The sequence below is a fragment of the Theropithecus gelada genome, chromosome 10, assembly GCF_003255815.1.
Source record: "Theropithecus gelada isolate Dixy chromosome 10, Tgel_1.0, whole genome shotgun sequence".
Taxonomy (NCBI): domain Eukaryota; kingdom Metazoa; phylum Chordata; class Mammalia; order Primates; family Cercopithecidae; genus Theropithecus; species Theropithecus gelada.
Genome location: NC_037678.1, coordinates 19,934,670 through 19,952,079, shown reverse-complemented (window position 1 = coordinate 19,952,079; position 17,410 = coordinate 19,934,670). Strand labels below are relative to the sequence as shown.

At 53.8% G+C, this 17,410-nt stretch overlaps 1 protein-coding gene across 3 annotated transcripts; it reads right to left on the bottom strand.

Moving 5' to 3' along the window:
* Positions 1-642: 642 nt before the first annotated feature.
* Positions 643-16,762, bottom strand: PES1 (pescadillo ribosomal biogenesis factor 1). 3 transcript variants are annotated; one of them, XM_025398890.1, is made up of 15 exons: positions 16,633-16,762; positions 13,682-13,761; positions 12,378-12,531; positions 11,374-11,483; positions 8,517-8,688; positions 8,340-8,429; positions 5,505-5,621; positions 5,312-5,386; positions 4,991-5,080; positions 4,549-4,679; positions 4,031-4,156; positions 3,729-3,913; positions 3,112-3,281; positions 2,814-2,975; positions 643-1,151 (listed from the first exon to the last, which is right to left on the bottom strand). In XM_025398890.1, the coding sequence occupies exons 1-15, from the start codon at positions 16,654-16,656 to the stop codon at positions 1,068-1,070; spliced, it is 1,770 nt and encodes a 589-aa protein (XP_025254675.1). In that variant the 5' UTR covers positions 16,657-16,762; the 3' UTR covers positions 643-1,067. The 3 variants fall into 3 exon arrangements, with proteins under 3 accessions (XP_025254675.1, XP_025254677.1, XP_025254678.1); XM_025398892.1 differs by having other exon boundaries at positions 2,814-2,972; XM_025398893.1 differs by having other exon boundaries at positions 4,549-4,664.
* Positions 16,763-17,410: the final 648 nt, after the last annotated feature.

Sequence of the window (17,410 nt, the reverse complement as noted above, 5' to 3'; positions counted from 1 at the left end):
AGCACCGAGAGCCCCAGGTTATAGTCCTGGCTCTGTCATGATGCACTGGCGGTTCCAAACAAGGGCATATCCCAATGGGCGTCAGCAGGGACACTGCCAAGGTCAGTTGGGAAGCTGTCAGGCAGGCCTCACAGACCGTAAGTGGAGCTGCCGTGGAATCCTACGCTGGGAGGTACTCAGTGGTTCTGCCAACATGCCCACAAGGCAAGCTGAGGGCAGGACCTCACCGCAGGCCCACAGATCCTTCCGGATCTGGCTTTTACCTTCTGGGCCGACTCCAGCAGGAAGTAATGTAAATCAGTTGGTGTTTACCAAGTACTTACTACACACCTGACATTACTGAGTCTGTAAGGTCTGAGCCTATAAAGTTATCACAGAACCCTCAACACATCCCTTTCAAAGAACAGAATTTCTACCGGTAACTGACACATGAGGAAGCAGGTGCAGAGGGAAAGTGCCTGGGTTAGAATGTGAACCAAGGCCAGACAGGCTGTGAAGCCCAGACCCAGAACCTCTGTGTCTACCTTCTGGCATCCCTGGACCTGGTCCAGAGAGCTCTAAGAGGTGCCCAGGGCTGGCCCAGCCTGCAGCAGAGTGCTAGGTGGGCCTCCTCCAACCCTAGGAAGGCTCATGGACACGGAATGCAATTGGCGCAAAAGTCCAGTCATTTAATAAAAATGCCCCACCCACCCTCACCCCATCACAACACCCTGAGAATCACGGGTCCAACTGTGTGGGAGGGGGCTGTGGAAAGCCAGGATGAGTGGGGGCAGTAGGCAGGGGGCTGGGTGGGCCCCTGCACCTCATGTCACTGGCTCCTGGAAGCAGAGAATCAGGCTGGGCACAGATGCCTCTTCTCTGCCTAGGCACCAGCAGGGCAGCTCCATCCAAGGGAGGCCAGGGCTGCCCACCAGCCCAGCCAGAGAGCATGAGGGGTCAGGGCTGGCTGGAGAAAGGAGGAGGAGAAGAGAAGCGACTCTGGTCCATCACACTTAGGTCCTCTGGCCTGCCTCTGCCACATCCAGCTGCTAGGGGCTGGTCTCAGCCCTGTGAGGGGCCGCAGGCACTCACTCCGGCCTTGCTTTCTTGGCCTTCTTCTCAGACCTCATCGCCTCATCGTGGGCTTTCCGCTTCTCCGCCAGCTTGTTGGCCTGTGAGGGGGAAGGCGAAGGTCAGGCTGAGATGTGTGGAGAGGGGAGGGTGTGGGGCACCGAACTCAAAGCTATATCCCTTAAAAGAAGAGCTTCCAGGCCGGGCGCGGTGGCTCACGCCTGTAATCCCAGCACTTTGGGAGGCCGAGACGGGCAGATCACAAGGTCAGGAGATCGAGACCATCCGGCTAACACGATGAAACCCCGTCTCTACTAAAAGTACAAAAAAAAAAAAAAAAAAAAAAAAGAGCTTCCAGAAAAGGTCACAAATTCCCATAGGAAAAAGATCTACCTGACCCACTTCACGGTGAGAAAACATGCCCTAGCCTTGCTTTAACGACATTATTTCACGCGCCCACAAATCTCGAGATAAGAGAATCCTAAACTCCCAGAGTTGGAAGGAGCCTTGGCAACAGTCCCATTTCCCTACTCCGCCTGGAAAGCAGACACCACTGGCACCTTCACCAGGAGCTGGTAGAAAGGGGTACAACAGGAAGAACCTTCTTTCTTGGGTCACCTGACAATATATTTTTAATTTTTTTTTTTAAAGAGACAGGGTCTTTCTCTGTTGCGCAGCCTGGAGTGCAGTGGCATGATCATAGCTCACTGCAGCCTCAAACTACTAGGCTCAAACAATCCTCCCACTTCAGCCTCCAGAGTAGCTGGGATTGACTACTGGTGTGCACCACCATGCGTAGCCTCTTTTTTTTTTTTTTTGGTAGAGACAGGGTCTCAATATGTTGCCAAGGCTGGTCTTGAACTCCTGGCCTGAACTGATCCTCCTGTCTTGGTATCCCAGAGTGCTGGGATTACAGGCGTGAGCCACCACGCCGAGCCCCATTTGACAATAACGATTTCAAAACTGCAATAATTATGCTTCTAAGAATTTAGCCTGCAGAATCATTCAGAGGAGGGCAGACACATGCTCAGGGATGTTTTCTGAGAATGACTGAAACTGGAGAACAATCGAATCCCACCACAGGGGACAGGCCAGGTATTGGATGAGAAGTCCATATTACGGTTAAATGAAAATTACACCTCAGGCTGGGTACAGTGGCTCATGCCTCTAATCCCAACGCTCCACTGCACTCTAGCCTGGGTGATGAGGAAGACTCTGTCTCAAAAAACAAATTATACCTCAAAACAATCTATAGCATGACCTCCCAAAGACGGGTCATTATGGGCACAAGAGAAACCTGGGCGCTGTTATTACAGGCTGCTCTACTCCACGGGCAGGGCTGTAAGCCACTTCTGCATCACTCATCGAAGGGTTCCAGGGTGCATGAGTTTGTATTTTTAATTAGCATATATGGCTTTATGAACAAGAAAATACAAAACAGATAGAAGTTTAACAAAAGTCCCCCACAGTCCCTGAGTACACCAGGAAGGCTCTGTTCGCAGACCCCAGCAGACTCAGGAAGCTGGATGCAGGGTGCGACAGAAGCCCTAAGGAAAGCCCGGGCCGGAGCTGGCAGTACCAAAGATGCCTACACTGGCCTGGGTTGGGGGCCCCAAAGGCTAGGCTGGGCCAGGCAGGCAACCTCAGGAAAAGGCTAGGAGAGCCTCAGTCTGCCTAGAGGAGGGCCCCAGGCCACATACGTTCACCTGTGCAGTTGGGTCTGGTAGCCACACTTGGGTCTCAACTGGGTGGCAGGAACTCACCTCTCGGATTTTTCGCCTCTTGCCAAACATGATCTTCTGGTACAGGTACTTCTCCCGCTTCTTCATCATCATAATGGCCAGGCGCTTGGCCTCACTCTCCTCCTCCTGGGCCAGCCGCTGTTTATCCTCCAGTTTCAAGGTGCCTGCCATCACCCTGGGCTTCTGGGGACACAAGGAGGGTGCTTGTGAGGGCAGGTTCCCCCAACCTCCACAGTCTCTGGCTCCTGCCCTTCTAGGCCAGGGCAGGCACCAAGCAGGGCTGCTTCCCAGGCTGAGCTCGCAGTGCAGCTCCCCCTACCTTCCCCTCCATCCTCTGCTCCTCCAGGGCTGCCAGCCGGGCCTCTTCCTCCTTTTCTGAACCAGCCTCTGCATCTTCCTCCTCCTCCTCCTCCTCTTTTCCCTCTTCATCACCATCACCTTCGTTGTCGTCGTCCTCTTCCTCCTCCTCTTCTGACTCATTCAGGTTTCCTAGAGACAGCCAATGACCTCTGAATGCCATGGGAACCTGCTGTCTCTTTGGCAGGATGACAACAGGCCCAGGCCCCATCCTCTCTGACCCTGCTGTCTTTAGCCATGGGCAGTTCAGGGCTGTCCCAATTGTGGCCCTCTCTGGCACCTCCCCACAGCCCAGCTGCCATCAGAGGAAATTCCAAGGCCCCTAGTCCTGAGCTCTGTTGCCTCCAATGTAAACTCTGATGACAACGCAGCACGTTCTTCTGCTCAGTTATCCTGAACGTCAAATAACACCTGACCCCAGGAGGCAGATGTCCCTTCTCCAAAGCCTTACTCCACAGGTGGCTTCAAAGGGCTTTCTGCTCCTACTGCCTGTTCCCTGGAGCTTTCCACCTTGGCAGCCAAGGGAAACAGCCAGTGTGGGCCCAGGGGCCAAGGCCAGCCCAGTCCCATCCTGCTCACCTGGGTCCTCTCCCCGCTGCAGAGCCAGCAGCTTCAGTTTTTCAGGTGGGACGTAATCTCCTTCCCTCTCGGTCACAAAGGGTGAAAGGTGTGGGGGCAGCTGCACCCCAGGGAAGTACTCTGCCACGGGGAGGAGGAGCCTGGCGTTCACCGAGTCAAACACCCACTGGGGCTGCACGTAGCACCTGGTGCAGAGTGGCAGGCAAAAACGAAGTCACGGAGGGCAACCCAGGGTCCTGCTGCATCGCAGGGCCTTTGAGATGGGACACACAGAAATCCAGATAATCAGATTGGGGACCTACCTGCCAATGACTGAGGTCTGCTGCCCAGGCCGGTCGACAATCTGGTGGGTGATGCGGGAGTCTGTGACGTCATAGGTGGCCCCGATGCACAAAGACTTGTCCCAGGACACTTCCCCCCCAAAACTCCTACAGGGACAGGGAGAGCCCACACGGGTACACAGACATGAACTGCCTGTCCTGGGACTCAGCTCCCTGGGATCTGCTGGCCACCCAGTCCAAAAACTCACCCTCTTAGGGCACAGTTGCCCCCTCCTCACCCCAGGATCCTCCAATCCTGGCTCAGCAGAGATCTGCCCACTGCTCATCCTTCTGTGCTAAGCTGGTAATAAAATGACGGTAGTCCCGCCCTCTGCTGAGTGCTTCCTATGTGCTCAGTGCAGTGCCGAGCACTTTCCACACACTCTTTCATAAGAAGTAGAAACTGACACCATCCCAATGTTACTGATGGACACCAGGGCAGGACCCAGACCAGAGCATGGCCGAACCAGTGCTGTCAGAGGGCCCTTGTGCCTCCCTACCTGATGATGAAGGCCAGGGCCTCACGGGGCACCTCTCGGTTCAGGAAGAACTTCAGGCCTTCAAAAAGCTTCTTGTGCTTCTCCTGTGCCTCCAGCTCCTTCCTGCGGTCTTCCTCCTGCGCTGACATCTCCTGTTGAAAAAGAGGCTAGGCTTCGCACCACCAGGGCTGCCCACCTCCACTGGAGGGCCAAGGCTGGAGATAACGCCCACTCCAGCTTCCTTCTAGATCCTGGATCCTGCCTTCAAAGGAAACTCCAAGGCCCCACTCCTGAACTCTGTTGCCTCCTATGTAAACTCTGATGACAATTCAGCCCGTTCTTCTGCTCAGTTGCTTTGACCGTCAAATAACACCTAATTTATAGGATACAAATGTCCCTAAGCTGGGAACCCCCCCACACGACCCCTCCCAGTCCTCCTGCCAGAAGGCAGTGCAGTGCTCACCCCGTCGGTGGGAAACTCATCCACCTCGGCCTCCTCCTCTGTGGCAGGCACCACCACGCGGGCCAAGCTGGCACTGAGGGCTGCCAGTTTCTACAGGAGAGAAGGGGCTGCTTGCAGTGGGGGACCTCATGCGGGCATGGGGCCAGGGTGGGGAGAGGCAGCAGTGACAGTCCTGGGCATCAGCAGGTGTGGGTTCCAAGGGCAGGCCGAGACCACCCACCTAGCCACAACCACCCCCACCCTGACCCAGACCCCCAGAGGTGTTGGGGACAGAGACCACGCCCTTGGGAGATGCCAGGTGACGCTGCTGGAGCCTCTCACCTCCATAGAGCTCTCGGAGTCCAACGCGTAGGTGCCCTCACTGGCCTTTGCCTCTGCTTGGGCCTGCCCCTCGAGCTAGTAGGCAAGAGGAAGGTCAGGGGCAGAGGACAGCCACAGCCCCTTGCCTCTGTGTGGACAGAGAAGGGCTGCGGCCCCTGCACCGCGAGCAGAAGGCACTGGGCTGGCGTCCTACCTTCGGGGGGTAGTGCAGGTTGAGCAACTGGTAGAGGCGGAAGTTGACGAAGCCCAGCAGTGTGGTGTAGAACTCGGTGAAGGTGGCCATGACCCTGTAGTCCACGTCTGTCGGGTGCTGAGGAACACAAGAGGTGCATGAGCAGTGTGGGCGCAGGGATGGGGGCAAAGGAGGGACAGACAACCACAGAGTGGGGGCCGTCTGACCTACCCGAGGACCCCAAGCTCCTCAGGAAGGCACTGCCCTAGGGAAGGGGTGGCACGGATCTTCCCACCCAGGGGCGTTCTGGCCACAAGTGTTCCCAGCCACAAGTGAGGCTCTGGATAGGGGTCCCAAGGGTTAGAGCCATCCTGGAAGTCAGTGCCAGACCCCCATAAAAGAGTGAGAAAAGGGACCCTGGTCCCCACTGCTCCCAGGACTGGCTGGTCCTCCCCTCCCTGCGCCAGTTCTCCCACTCCCTTCAGGTCTAGCTCAGACTTGGAGACACCACTTTCTGACCCGGCCGGAGCTCCTGCCTTCTGCATCACCTAGCCCACAATCTTTGCTGCATGTCTGCTGCTGGGCTAGCGTGTGGGCACCAGGAGGGCGGTGCTCCCAGCGCTGTCCCTAGCCCAGAAGGGCTGGCAAAACCTTAGCTGACTAAGGTGCCTTGGGAAGGCCAGGCTCAGCGGGGGCGGGGGATGAATGGGGCTCAGGCCGCCCACTGAGTCCCACCTCTGAACCTCGGGATGGACACTCAGAATTGAGTGACCCCTCCTTGGGCCCAAGCCGGGTCCAGAGCCACGACCCAAAGGGCTGGGGTAGGCTGGCAGCTGGCCTGGCTCAGCCCCCAGGCAGCTCTTGGGAAATGGCCAGCAGACAAACTACTTACTGCTCAGGGCAAAGGCAAAGAGCTGTCATCCCAGCAACAGGGGACACAGAAGGCTCATCTTCGCCCTGGAGCAGTTAACAGGGCAAAACAGGGCAAAGAACTGAGGCCCAGACAGAAGCACCGCAACTCTTGAGCGGTTCTGCCCCCTAAAACCATGGAGGCCACGCCATCCCAGCTGGCTCCCAGGACGCGGCAGCACGTTCCCAGCAACATGAAAATCAGTAGTGATCACCATGGGTGCCGGGTGTGCCCATGACTCTCAGCTGTTCTGCTATTCTGCTGCCAGACAGTGACCTGTGCTGTGAAAGCACACAGGGCCAAGGGAAGTCCTGCCTGTCCCCCCATTCACACCTCCATCCTTCCATGAGAATCTGTGAGGGCCCCTGACAGGCACATCTGGGGACCAACCACATTTCCCACAGCCCAGCACTGAGCAGGGAGCCCCCGCCCCTACAACCAGCCTGACTTCCACAGCTATGAACCCAACCCTGGTTGCTCACAGGAGGGGCACAACTGGGCTCCACTACGACCTAGTGCCAGTCCTCCCCATCCACTGAGAGGAAGCAACGGCTGTGAACTGGCCGGGGAGGAAAGGGGAATGGGTGGCTGGCTCCCTTCCCCCAGGGCCAGCTGTGTGGAGGCCAGCCTGCCCCAGGGCCCTGTTCACCAGCAGGGAGGACACACAAAGAGCAGTCTGAGTAGCATGGGGGCAGGACGTCAGAGAGATGGAAGGCCCAAGAGGAAGGCAGGAAGGAAGGAAGAGGAGAGAGGGCTGCGGAGGGGAAGAAGGAAGGGCCACTCATGCGTGCCCCACGGGGGGTGGGAACAGGGACTGCTGAGGGCCAAGCCCGCCTCTCACCGGCAAACAGGCCACAGCCTCACCACCAGGCAGCCAGTTAGGGTAGGTTCCAGCCTTTGCAACCCCACCCACAAGGGATCGTAAGGAACAGTCCAGAGCGCCTAGAGCCCCAGCTCCCCCGGAGCCCCTGATAATCTGGACAGCAGAGCCACTGTGCTAACTGGACCGGCAGCGGCTGCTCTCCACTGAAGGCACCAGTTCCCACTCAATGATCAAGCAAGGTGGGCTAAATGCAGGCTACCAGCACAGGGAGGCAGGAGAGCCTGGCCCCACCACCTGGGGGGCACTAGAAGCTAATGATGCCTCCACGAGGGGGCAAAACCAGGGTTTCTCTCAGTGGATCCCTGCCAACAATTCCCAGGATTTCAAATGGATAAAGAAAAAGGCTGGGTTCTGCGGCTCACGCCTATAATCCTAGCACTTTGGGAGGCTGAGATGGAAGGACTGCTTAAGCTCAGGAGTTCAAGACCAGTCTGGGCAATGTAGTGAGACCCTATCTCTATTTTAAAAGAAAGAGAGAACAATATGTATAGGAAACAGTGCCACATGCTAAGTGCTTCTCCTGTGCTCACTGTTCCCCTTCTCTCCCAGTCCTCGAGTCCTGTGGGGCAGACAGGCGGGAAGGGGGAAGCAGAGGAGGGAGGCAAGGCCACTTGGCCAAGGTCTGGCAGTTATTGGCAGCAAAGCAGGGACAAGGACCCCAGTAGGTTTGAGGGCAGGGCTCTGCCACTGTCCCCATGTGGTGCTCGACGTGCAGGCCGGGTATGACCCTGGTAGCTGTTCTCACTGTTCACTCGGCCCCTAAAAGGCCAAGCACCAGGCACTGCTAAGGACGTAGACACTGTTAACTGCGGCACAGAGAGGTGAAAGGAACACGTCCAAGGGCACGCAGCTGCCAGGTGCTGCCACAGGACTAGCTTAGGTTCCTGCTCTTAATGAGGATGCTGTGTGGCACATTCCCCATCTTGTTCTGCCCCACCTCACCCATCGTCAACAGTTGGGAACCCAGCACTTGCTAGACTCCATGAACAGCAAAATCCCCCTTCCTCCACACCTGTATCTGTCTAGGAGGCAGCACCCCTCCCCTCCCGACAGGCACACTCACGTCATGGGAGAAGGCATAGGGAGTGATCCACACGATGGGCTGCCCCAGCACCTCGGCCTGGTAGTAAATGCCTTTGATGGACAGGAAGACCTGTGGGAGAGGAGACAGCTGGGTGAAGACCATGGGGGGCAGGAGAGGGCGTGGGGTGGGGTGCCCGCCGGACGGTCCCAGGCTCACCTTGCGCAGGGCACGGGCGGCAATAATGTAGTGCATGAACTCCACAGTGAGCCGGCGGCACAGCTGAATGGTCTGCACGTGGCACTTGCCAGTCCGTGGGAAGGTGGAAAAGAGGAAGCACATGGAGAGGGCATCGTCCAGGTCCCGCAGGGCATCGATGAATGTGGGGTACCTGCACGGCCAGTGGGGCAGCACGTGGGGCCTGTTCAGCCTGGGTGCCAAGGGGGGCCCTGATCTCCTTACCCCACCCCAGATGCCCCATTCCTCAAGCCAGGCCTCATCACTGCCACCTCCTGACCTGGCAGGAGCAGCTTCCCCACATCTGACCACAGTCCTTGGGAGGAACCACTTAACCAGGACGTGCCCACTAGGCTCTGAGGACCAGAGAAGTCCTGATGGGGATCCTCAAGACATCCACTGCTCACCAAAGACCCAGCCTTGACCCACGTACGTATTTTGTGGTGCATGAAGGTAGACGGAGTCAGGTCCTCCAGGGCTGTCTTTGAAGGTGAACCTTTAGTGCACGGACACTCTATAGAGAGGTCCAAGATGGAAAATGTGAAACCGAAGCTGCCCTAGTGGAGAAGGGAGCGGGGTGGGGGCTGCTTCCCCTAGGCAGCACTTATGTCTGGGCCTGGCCACAGGTCGCCAGCGTAGGTTCTATCTTCCATGCCCCTCACCCCTTGGACCTGTCTAGTTGGCAGAACCAATAAGACCCAGGGAATTGGGTCCAGGAAGAGCCAGAGCAGAATGTGTTTCGGGGAATCTTGTGGTAAATGACAAAGCCAACAAGGAGGAGCCACCCCAGGCACTGTGTGGCTGCCCTGTTGAGGGACAGAGGCATGGGTCACAGAGAAGGCACAGAACCACAAGCAACGACACCTGGATTCCAGTCCTGGTCCGAGCTGTGACCCAGACTCTTCATTTACAACTGGGCTCTTGCAGCTCCCTAGAAACGCCTTGGGCCCAAGTGGACGGACAGAGCTTCAAGCTTCTCTCCCGCAGCCAGAGCAGCTGCCAGAGACGCTGGCATCCAAACTGCCTTCCAGGAAGCTACCTTTTTAAAAATCATTTTTGTTACTTTTTCTATTTTCTTTTTTCCAAGTGCCCAGTCTTCAAGGAGAAGCAGCTTCCTTTCGAAGTATGGGTTCTGGCTGGGGGTTGGGCGGGGCAGCGGGAGGGGTGCAGTTAAAAAAAAAAAAAAAAAAAGAGAGAGAGAGAATGGGTTCTGCTATTTCAAAAAAGACTCCAAAATCCATGAGACCAGACACTGCCAAGGTCCTTCCAGCCCCAGATGGCATCACTCACTGCTACGAGTCAGAAGTCTGCCAGGTCTTCAAACCCATGCCAAGATGGGAGAAAGGCCTGCAGAGACCTCTCATGAGGCAGCAGGATAGCTGTCTGGTTTCTTGGTGCAGAGGTGGCAGCCTCAATTGGCCCTCTCTGGTGCCTTGTAGTTTCCTAACTCTCCACCTCACAGACAAAACCAACAACCCAGGCTTTCTGTAGAAACAGCACGAGCATTTCCGGGCCAACTGCTTTTCTTTCTTAAGCTCTGGCTTTAGCTAAGGAGCTGGGGATGGTGGAAAATGAGATCACCACAACCACACCGTCACACTTGGTGTGTGTGTATGAATCCAGGCACTTGCTTTTTGTGTGTGGCTTTTTTTCGTTTATTTCACCGAACACTGTGTGTCACAGGCAGGACAGGAACTGCCATCATTTCTTATGGAGATGGGGACCTACTCGGGTTAAGAAATACCCTCTGGCCACCCAGCGCATGTGCCACACAGTTGGGATGGGAACACCGGCTGTCTAGCTCCTAGGCCAGGGCTCTTCCTGTGACAGCCCACAGCCAGGCTGGATGAAGCCAACCCGAGCCATCCTGGAGCTCAGTGTTCCTGGGCCATCAGCCCCCAAAGATGACAGACATTCACCAGCCCAGGGCTTCTGAACTTTACCACTACTGACATTCGGGTCAGACTACACTATGTTGTAGGGGACTACTATAGCACATTTAGTGGCATCACTGGCCTCTCTCCACTTGATACCAATAGCACATCCATCCAAGTTGTGAGAACCAAAAGAGTCTCCAGACATTGCCAAATGCCCACTGGAAAAGCAAGATCACCCCTGATTAAGAATTGCTGATTTAGGCTGGATGTGGTGACTCACACCTGTAATCCCAGCACTTTGAGAGGCCGAGGTGGGTAGATCACGTAAGGTCAGCCCGGCCAACATGGTGAAACCCAGTCTCTACTAAAAACACAAAAATAAGCCAGGCGTGGTGGTGGTACCTGTAATCCCAGCTACTCAGGAGGCTGAGGCAGGTGAATTGTTTGAACCTGGGAGGTGGAGGTTGCAGTGAGCCAAGATCCCCCCGCTGCACTCCAGGCTGGGCAACAGAGCAAGACTTTCTCAAAAAACACACGAAACAAAATTTGCTGATTTAGTCAGTGAATGAGGGGGACATCTGAGAAGGCTGGGCAAGGAACAGTTCAGACCAGAAGCGTCTAGCCGTGCTTCCCAGGTCTTACCGGGTACCCGCCGTGCAGCCAAGGAGCGCTGGGGCTCTCCCACCACAGGGCCTTTGCACTTGCCACGGCCTCTGCTTGGCCTGTGCTTCCGCTGGCTGGCTCAGACGTCTCCCCTCAGAGCCCTGTCTGACAGCCCTGTAACTACAGACCTAGTAATCATTCTAGAAATTTGCTAGCTTGGTTTTTGGTCTGTGTCCTTCAAGGAGATGCAAGCTCTTTGAGCTGGGTCTTAGTCTTGTTCCCTGCTGAATCCCTGGTGCTAGGGCAGAGACCAGCAGTAAATGAAGAAACTGCGGTGTCCCGAGGACGGCCTGGCTCACCGTTCCTTGATGATGTGGTCAAGTTTGTAGTTGGGCTTATTGTCCTTTAGACGCTCTACAGTGTTCCACTCGCTCTTCCCATAGGCCTTCCGGAGCTTCCGGACAAACACCTGAAGGAAAGGAAAAGACCACTGATGCTGAGGCTCAGGACTCCTGGACAACTTCTATGGAAGATGGAAACGCAGGGCAGAAGGACTCTCATGCCCCTTGAAGCTGGCCATGGCTGTGTGCCTGTGTCACCGACCCCTCTGCCCAGGATATGCAAAAGAGCCAACTCCAAGGAGCACCAAGCCTGGTGTGTTAACCAGCAGAGCTAGACCAGGCACCCTTTTTGACAATGCACAGATGTCCCAACTCCACATGTTTACATGGGAGGACGGCACAGCAAAGCAGCTCCATTTTTCTTTCTTTTTTTGAGACGGAGTCTCGCTCTGTTGCCCAGGCTGGAGTGGAGTGGCAGGATCTCAGCTCACTGCAAGCTCCGCCTCCAGGGTTTACGCCATTCTCCTGCCTCTGCCTCCCGAGTAGCTGGGACTACAGGCGCCCGCCACCTTGCCCGGCTAGTTTTTTGTATTTTTTTTAGTAGAGATCCTGACCTCGTGATCCGCCCGTCTCAGCCTCCCAAAGTGCTGGGATTACAGGCTTGAGCCACCTCGCCCGGCCAGCAGCTCCATTTTTCAACTGAGAACAGAAGCCAAGTGACCTGCCACTGACAGGATGAGAAAGGCTGGCCTCCGTTCCCAACACCAGACTATATCAGCATGAAACAAGCTGTGGATCTGTGTGTGGCACTGAGCCACCCAGAAAAATGCAACGGAAGCCTGTTTTGGGGCCAGGTCCTAAAATTAAACGACCTCTTCCCTCCAAGTACTTCTGTTGAGGCTCACGCTGCTCTCTGTATAGGCTTACCCAGGGAGGGTAGGCAATCTGCCCAAGGTCACAGTTAGTTAGTGGGTCACAGAGCTGCGATGAGAACCTGACAGACTCTAGAGCCCAGACCTCACCTTGTATTCCCGGAACTTGTTGACAATGGGTTCATGGAGGAGAAACCTGATGTCTTTGATAAGGTAAAACGTTCGGGCTGCTGTAGAACCCTTGTTAACCTTCTTCTTGTGTTTGGGTTCATGAGGATAAATACCCTTCAGAATGCACAACCGCCTGGAAGACAGAGGCCATTTGTTATGTCAGTTATGTGGGTAAAGGTGGGGAGCACTGGCCACAGCTGGGCCTGGAAAACAACGGTAAACAGGGAACATGGGGTCCCTGCCCTTAGACAGCTCACATCCTAGTACACAAGTCTCACAATCACAGTCATAAAACAAAAACGCAGACTTGAGAGTCTCTAGGGGAGTTAAGAAAGGACTTGCTGAGATATGGGCATTTTAGCCACAAAAAGGAGAGAAGCATCCTAATAAGGAGAGAAGCTCCTAACAAGGAGAGAAGCTCCTAACAAGGAGAGAAGCATCCTAACAAGGAGAGAAGCATCCTAACAAGAAGAGAAGTATCCTAACAAGGAGAGAAGCATCCTAACAAGGAGAGAAGCATTCTAACAAGAGGGACAAAGTCCAGAAGGCTGGAAAGAGCTGGTGTGTTTGAAGGAATAAAAATAAAAGTGGACCAGGTGGCCAGGTGTGATGGCTCACATCTGTAATCCCAGCACTTTGGAAGGCTGAGGCAGGTGGATCACCTGAGGTCATGAATTGGAGACCAGCCTGGCCAACATGATGAAACCCTGTCTCTACTAAAAAAAATACAAACATTAGCCAGGCATGGTTGCTGGCGCCTATAATCCTAGCTACTAGGAAGGCTGAGGCAGGAGAATCGCTTGAACCTGGGGGTGGAGGTTGCAGTGAGCGAGATCATGCCAATGCACTCCAGCCTGGCCAACAAAGCGAGACTCCGTCTCTGGAAGAAAAAAAAAAAAGTGGGCCAGGTGAGCCACAGAGGCCAGGGCCCACAGGCCATAGTGAAAGACTTCACTATTTTGACTCTATGAGGAATGAAAACCCCTAGCTGCAGGATCAGGGGTCTCTTCTGCCAGACGGGAGGGGATGGATGGCAGGGACCCAGCCCAGCCCAGCTAGCCCATCCTGACGATCCAGTTCAGTTCTCCTCCATTTTCCCTTGGACCACACCTAGCAAACACAACTCACTAAAGTAAGGAAAGGTGAGAAAGAGAAGGAATACCCGAATTCCAGAACGGGTATGGCAACTCAGGTAAGACAGGGATACAGCTGAGTTTTCAATGTGCAATTCACTGCCTGGGCTTCCCGCGGTCCCTCTATATTCCCCTTCTCTCCAAGCTCACCTAAAGTCAGCCAAGCTCAGCTGGAGCTTCTTCCGGGCTTTGTTCCGGGTGATGTAGTTGGTGGCCGAGCCTCGTTCATACTGGGAGAGGAAAAAAAAGCAATTCTCCGTTAGCAATGATTGTAGTGACCGACATCAAACTCTGGGCATGCCTAGTTCCACAGGCAACTATCACTCCGGATAAGTGGCTGAGATGAATCAAGGAGAGGAAACACTGCAGGGAAGGAGCTGACCTGCCTGGATGAGCTCTCCTGTACCGTCCTTGCAGCTGCCAGCACAGGGAACACATACACGATGCTGAGGGCTGCGAGGCTGCTATGGATAGGGTGCTGTGCCAAGTGCTTAGCACTAGCTCTGAATGTTGGCCATTACAATTAGTGATTTTCACACATTTCATTTAATTCCCATAACCCTGTGATGTAGGTGCTGTCAGAACCCCCATTTCACAAAGGAGAAAACGGGCTCGTAAAATAACCTATGCAACTCTTAAAAAGCACACAGCTTTTTTTTTTTTTTTTTTTTTTTTTTTTTGAGACGGAGTCTCGCTCTGTAGCCCAGGCTGGAGTGCAGTGGCCGGATCTCAGCTCACTGCAAGCTCCGCCTCCTGGGCTTACGCCATTCTCCTGTCTCAGCCTCCTGAGTAGCTGGGACTACAGGCGCCCGCCACCTCACTCGGCTAGGGTTTTTTTGTATTTTGTAGTAGAGACGGGGTTTCACCATGTTAGCCAGGATGGTCTCGATCTCCTGACCTCGTGATCCGCCCGTCTCGGCCTCCCAAAGTACTGGGATTACAGGCTTGAGCCACCGCGCCCAGCCAAGCACACAGCGTTTTAAGAGTTGGGGCTGGGATTCAAACTCAGGTCTGAGTCCGGTGCCTGAATGCCTAACAGCTAAGCCAGTGTTCCTAATCTTTTTCCCTCCTTTTCTTCCTCATTATAATCTCTTCACCACTACCAGGAGACTTATTAGACACCCCCTTCCTCCCTCACCCATCACCCTTTCTTCCCCATGCCTCATAAAATGTTAATACCAGAGATATACTGCAGGTCTGTTTACGTAATGTGGTCCTTGGGGGGCCACAACCACTGTAATAGCTAAGATACTGCCCCTCAACCAATTTTGTTCCCTTGAGGGTGGCATTACCCTGGCTGAAAAAGTATGCTCTAAGCCACACAGCTTCTCCCCTTCCTCATTCATTCATTCAACAGACAATAACATGTCCTCTATCATAGTCAAAGCACTAAGCTAGATGCTATGAAGGCAATAAAGACAAAAAGCCTGGTCTCTACCTGCCCCCAAGAAGCATATTGTCTTGTGTAACCATTTGGATGCCTGTGGTGCTAAGACGCTGCCTCACACCCACATTTCTGTATTCCTCACACTTCTGCATCCGTCACACTTCTGCATCCCTAGATAGAGATGAGCAGTGCACTGTAACAAATACCCTGCAAGCTAACAAGCATGTCTTTTCCAAACAAGATCTTCCTCTGGGCTAAGACAGCAGGGGCCTCTTTGGCTAGGTTCAGCTCTAAAGAGACAAACCTGTTAGTCTCCCAGGGGTATGTTTACTAATAACATCATAGTCATGAAACATACCCTTCATTCATTCTTTCCTTTACACATGTATTAATTGTCTATTGGGTATCAAGCCCATGCTAAGTCCTGGAGGTATAAAGATGAGTTTCAGACTGCCTTAAGAAGTTGAGTTTTCATTTACAGCGTTTTCCATTGCCTTATGCCACACTTATCTCTGACACCATGCTTATCCTTGTAATGTTAAGGGAATAAATGGTTCTCAATGGGGTACTCCCTGGGTATGTGCTGGGAGAAGGACAATTCAGCAATGTTTGGAGACATTTTTAGTTGCTGGGTGCTACTGGCATCCAACAGGTGGAGGATCAGGGATGTCGCCAAATATCCTACTACACACAAGACAATCCTTTCCACAACAAAGAATCATCTTTGTTGATTCTGGCTCTGAAACCCAGCTTTTAAAAACTGTGACGATTTTGTTACATATCTACATCTGCAACTCAAGGGCAGGTTTCCCATCTTGTATCTTTGCAGTTCCGATGGGGCTAGCACTGGACACTCAATGTAGTGTGTTGGGTTAAAAATACTGGCAACAGAAACTTTCACTCTGAAAGAAACACTTAAGCCAACTATATATTCCTCATTCCCATTCCCTTCCCAGTCTTTTCATGTCACTGAGCCGATTCTCCATACAGCCACAAGAACTCCCTGAAAAACTCTAATCGTGTTACTCTTTCGATTCCTACTGCACACAGAATAAAATTCAAGCTCTACACTATTTCTACTGCACTTAGAATAAAATCCAAGCTTACAGGCCTTGCACGATACAGTACTTGTCCAACCCCAATCTTATCAGATGCCATTCTTTTCTTGGTTTACATCCTGATGTCCTTCCAACTCCTTACACACAGCAAGCCTTTCCTGCCTACTGATCTTGGCATTTGGTTTCCCTTGTCAGGCTTGCTCGTTAAGCACTACCATGCCCCACAACCCATCCAAGACGTTCTGATCTTTCCCATTTCAGTCGAAATGTTATGCCTCGAAGAGAACTTCCAAGACAACATTAACCAAATAATGTGACGGGCAGTAACGGTGAACACTACGTAATGTTTATCACCCTTTCGATAAATAGTGGTCCCACGGCTCGGCCTGCTTTTGGAATGAAGCTACGCTTGGTAAGTTCAACTCTCTCTCACAGCCCTCTCCACAGAAAGAACTCTGGAGTTCGTTCTTGGATTTCACTAAACGAGTACTGCCATCCTTGCCCATCCTCGGACCCCTTCTCGCAGCTGACTACTGCCGCGTTGATCCCGTCTTTCCAGTCTCCATGAGAGATGGAGCTCGGGAAAAGAGCCGACCCCATGCTCTGCCGCCCCCAGATCCCATCTCTCGGGAATTCCCACCGTCTTTCCCACTCACCTTCTTCTTCTCAAGGCCTCCCATCGCTCCACGTTGAGGAGCCGACTAGGGCAGCGCCTACAGACAGCTCCACTTCCTCCCGCACGTGCCGTGCCAAGGACCCCGAGGACTCTCCCCACCCCACGCTGTCGGTGTGCGCGGCTGCCCAATGAGATGCCTGTAAAAGTCCAGGGAAAGATGGGGATTTCCTCCTCGAGATTTAAAACTATAGTCTGAAAAAAATCACTGAGACCACTCTTTCCAGATCTTTCCCGTTCACAATGGTTACAAACACTTTAAGTGTTAAAACAAACGTGGATATACAGGCATTCCTGTAATCACCCTGATAACGAGGCATTGACTGTGACCGCGTTGCATGCTGGGACGGAGAGGGGCGGAAGGCTTAGAGACAGCGCGGTGCCTTCTGGGATGCAGAGGGGCGCCAGGCTCCGTGTTGCGTGATGGGATTGCGTTGTCAAGGTAACGGTTGCTAAGCCTCGTTAGAATTTGGCTGCCGCTGCTGAGAAGCGGCTTGCATGGGGCCGGGTGAGACTGCGCTGGGTTCCCACCGCCTTCGGGTTCTCTTTGGTTCATTCACTGTTATGGGGATAAAATAGAAGAAAAGAAGACATTTTTTCTCCGGAGGTATAGAGACCCGAGAGGCCACTTGTATTTTCTGAGCCTTAGTGGTGAACTCGTGGTATATTTAAAATGTACATTCAAGGCCGGGAGCGGTGGCTCACGCCTGTAATCCCAGCACTTTGGAAGGCCAAGGCGGGCGGATCACGAGGTCAGGAGT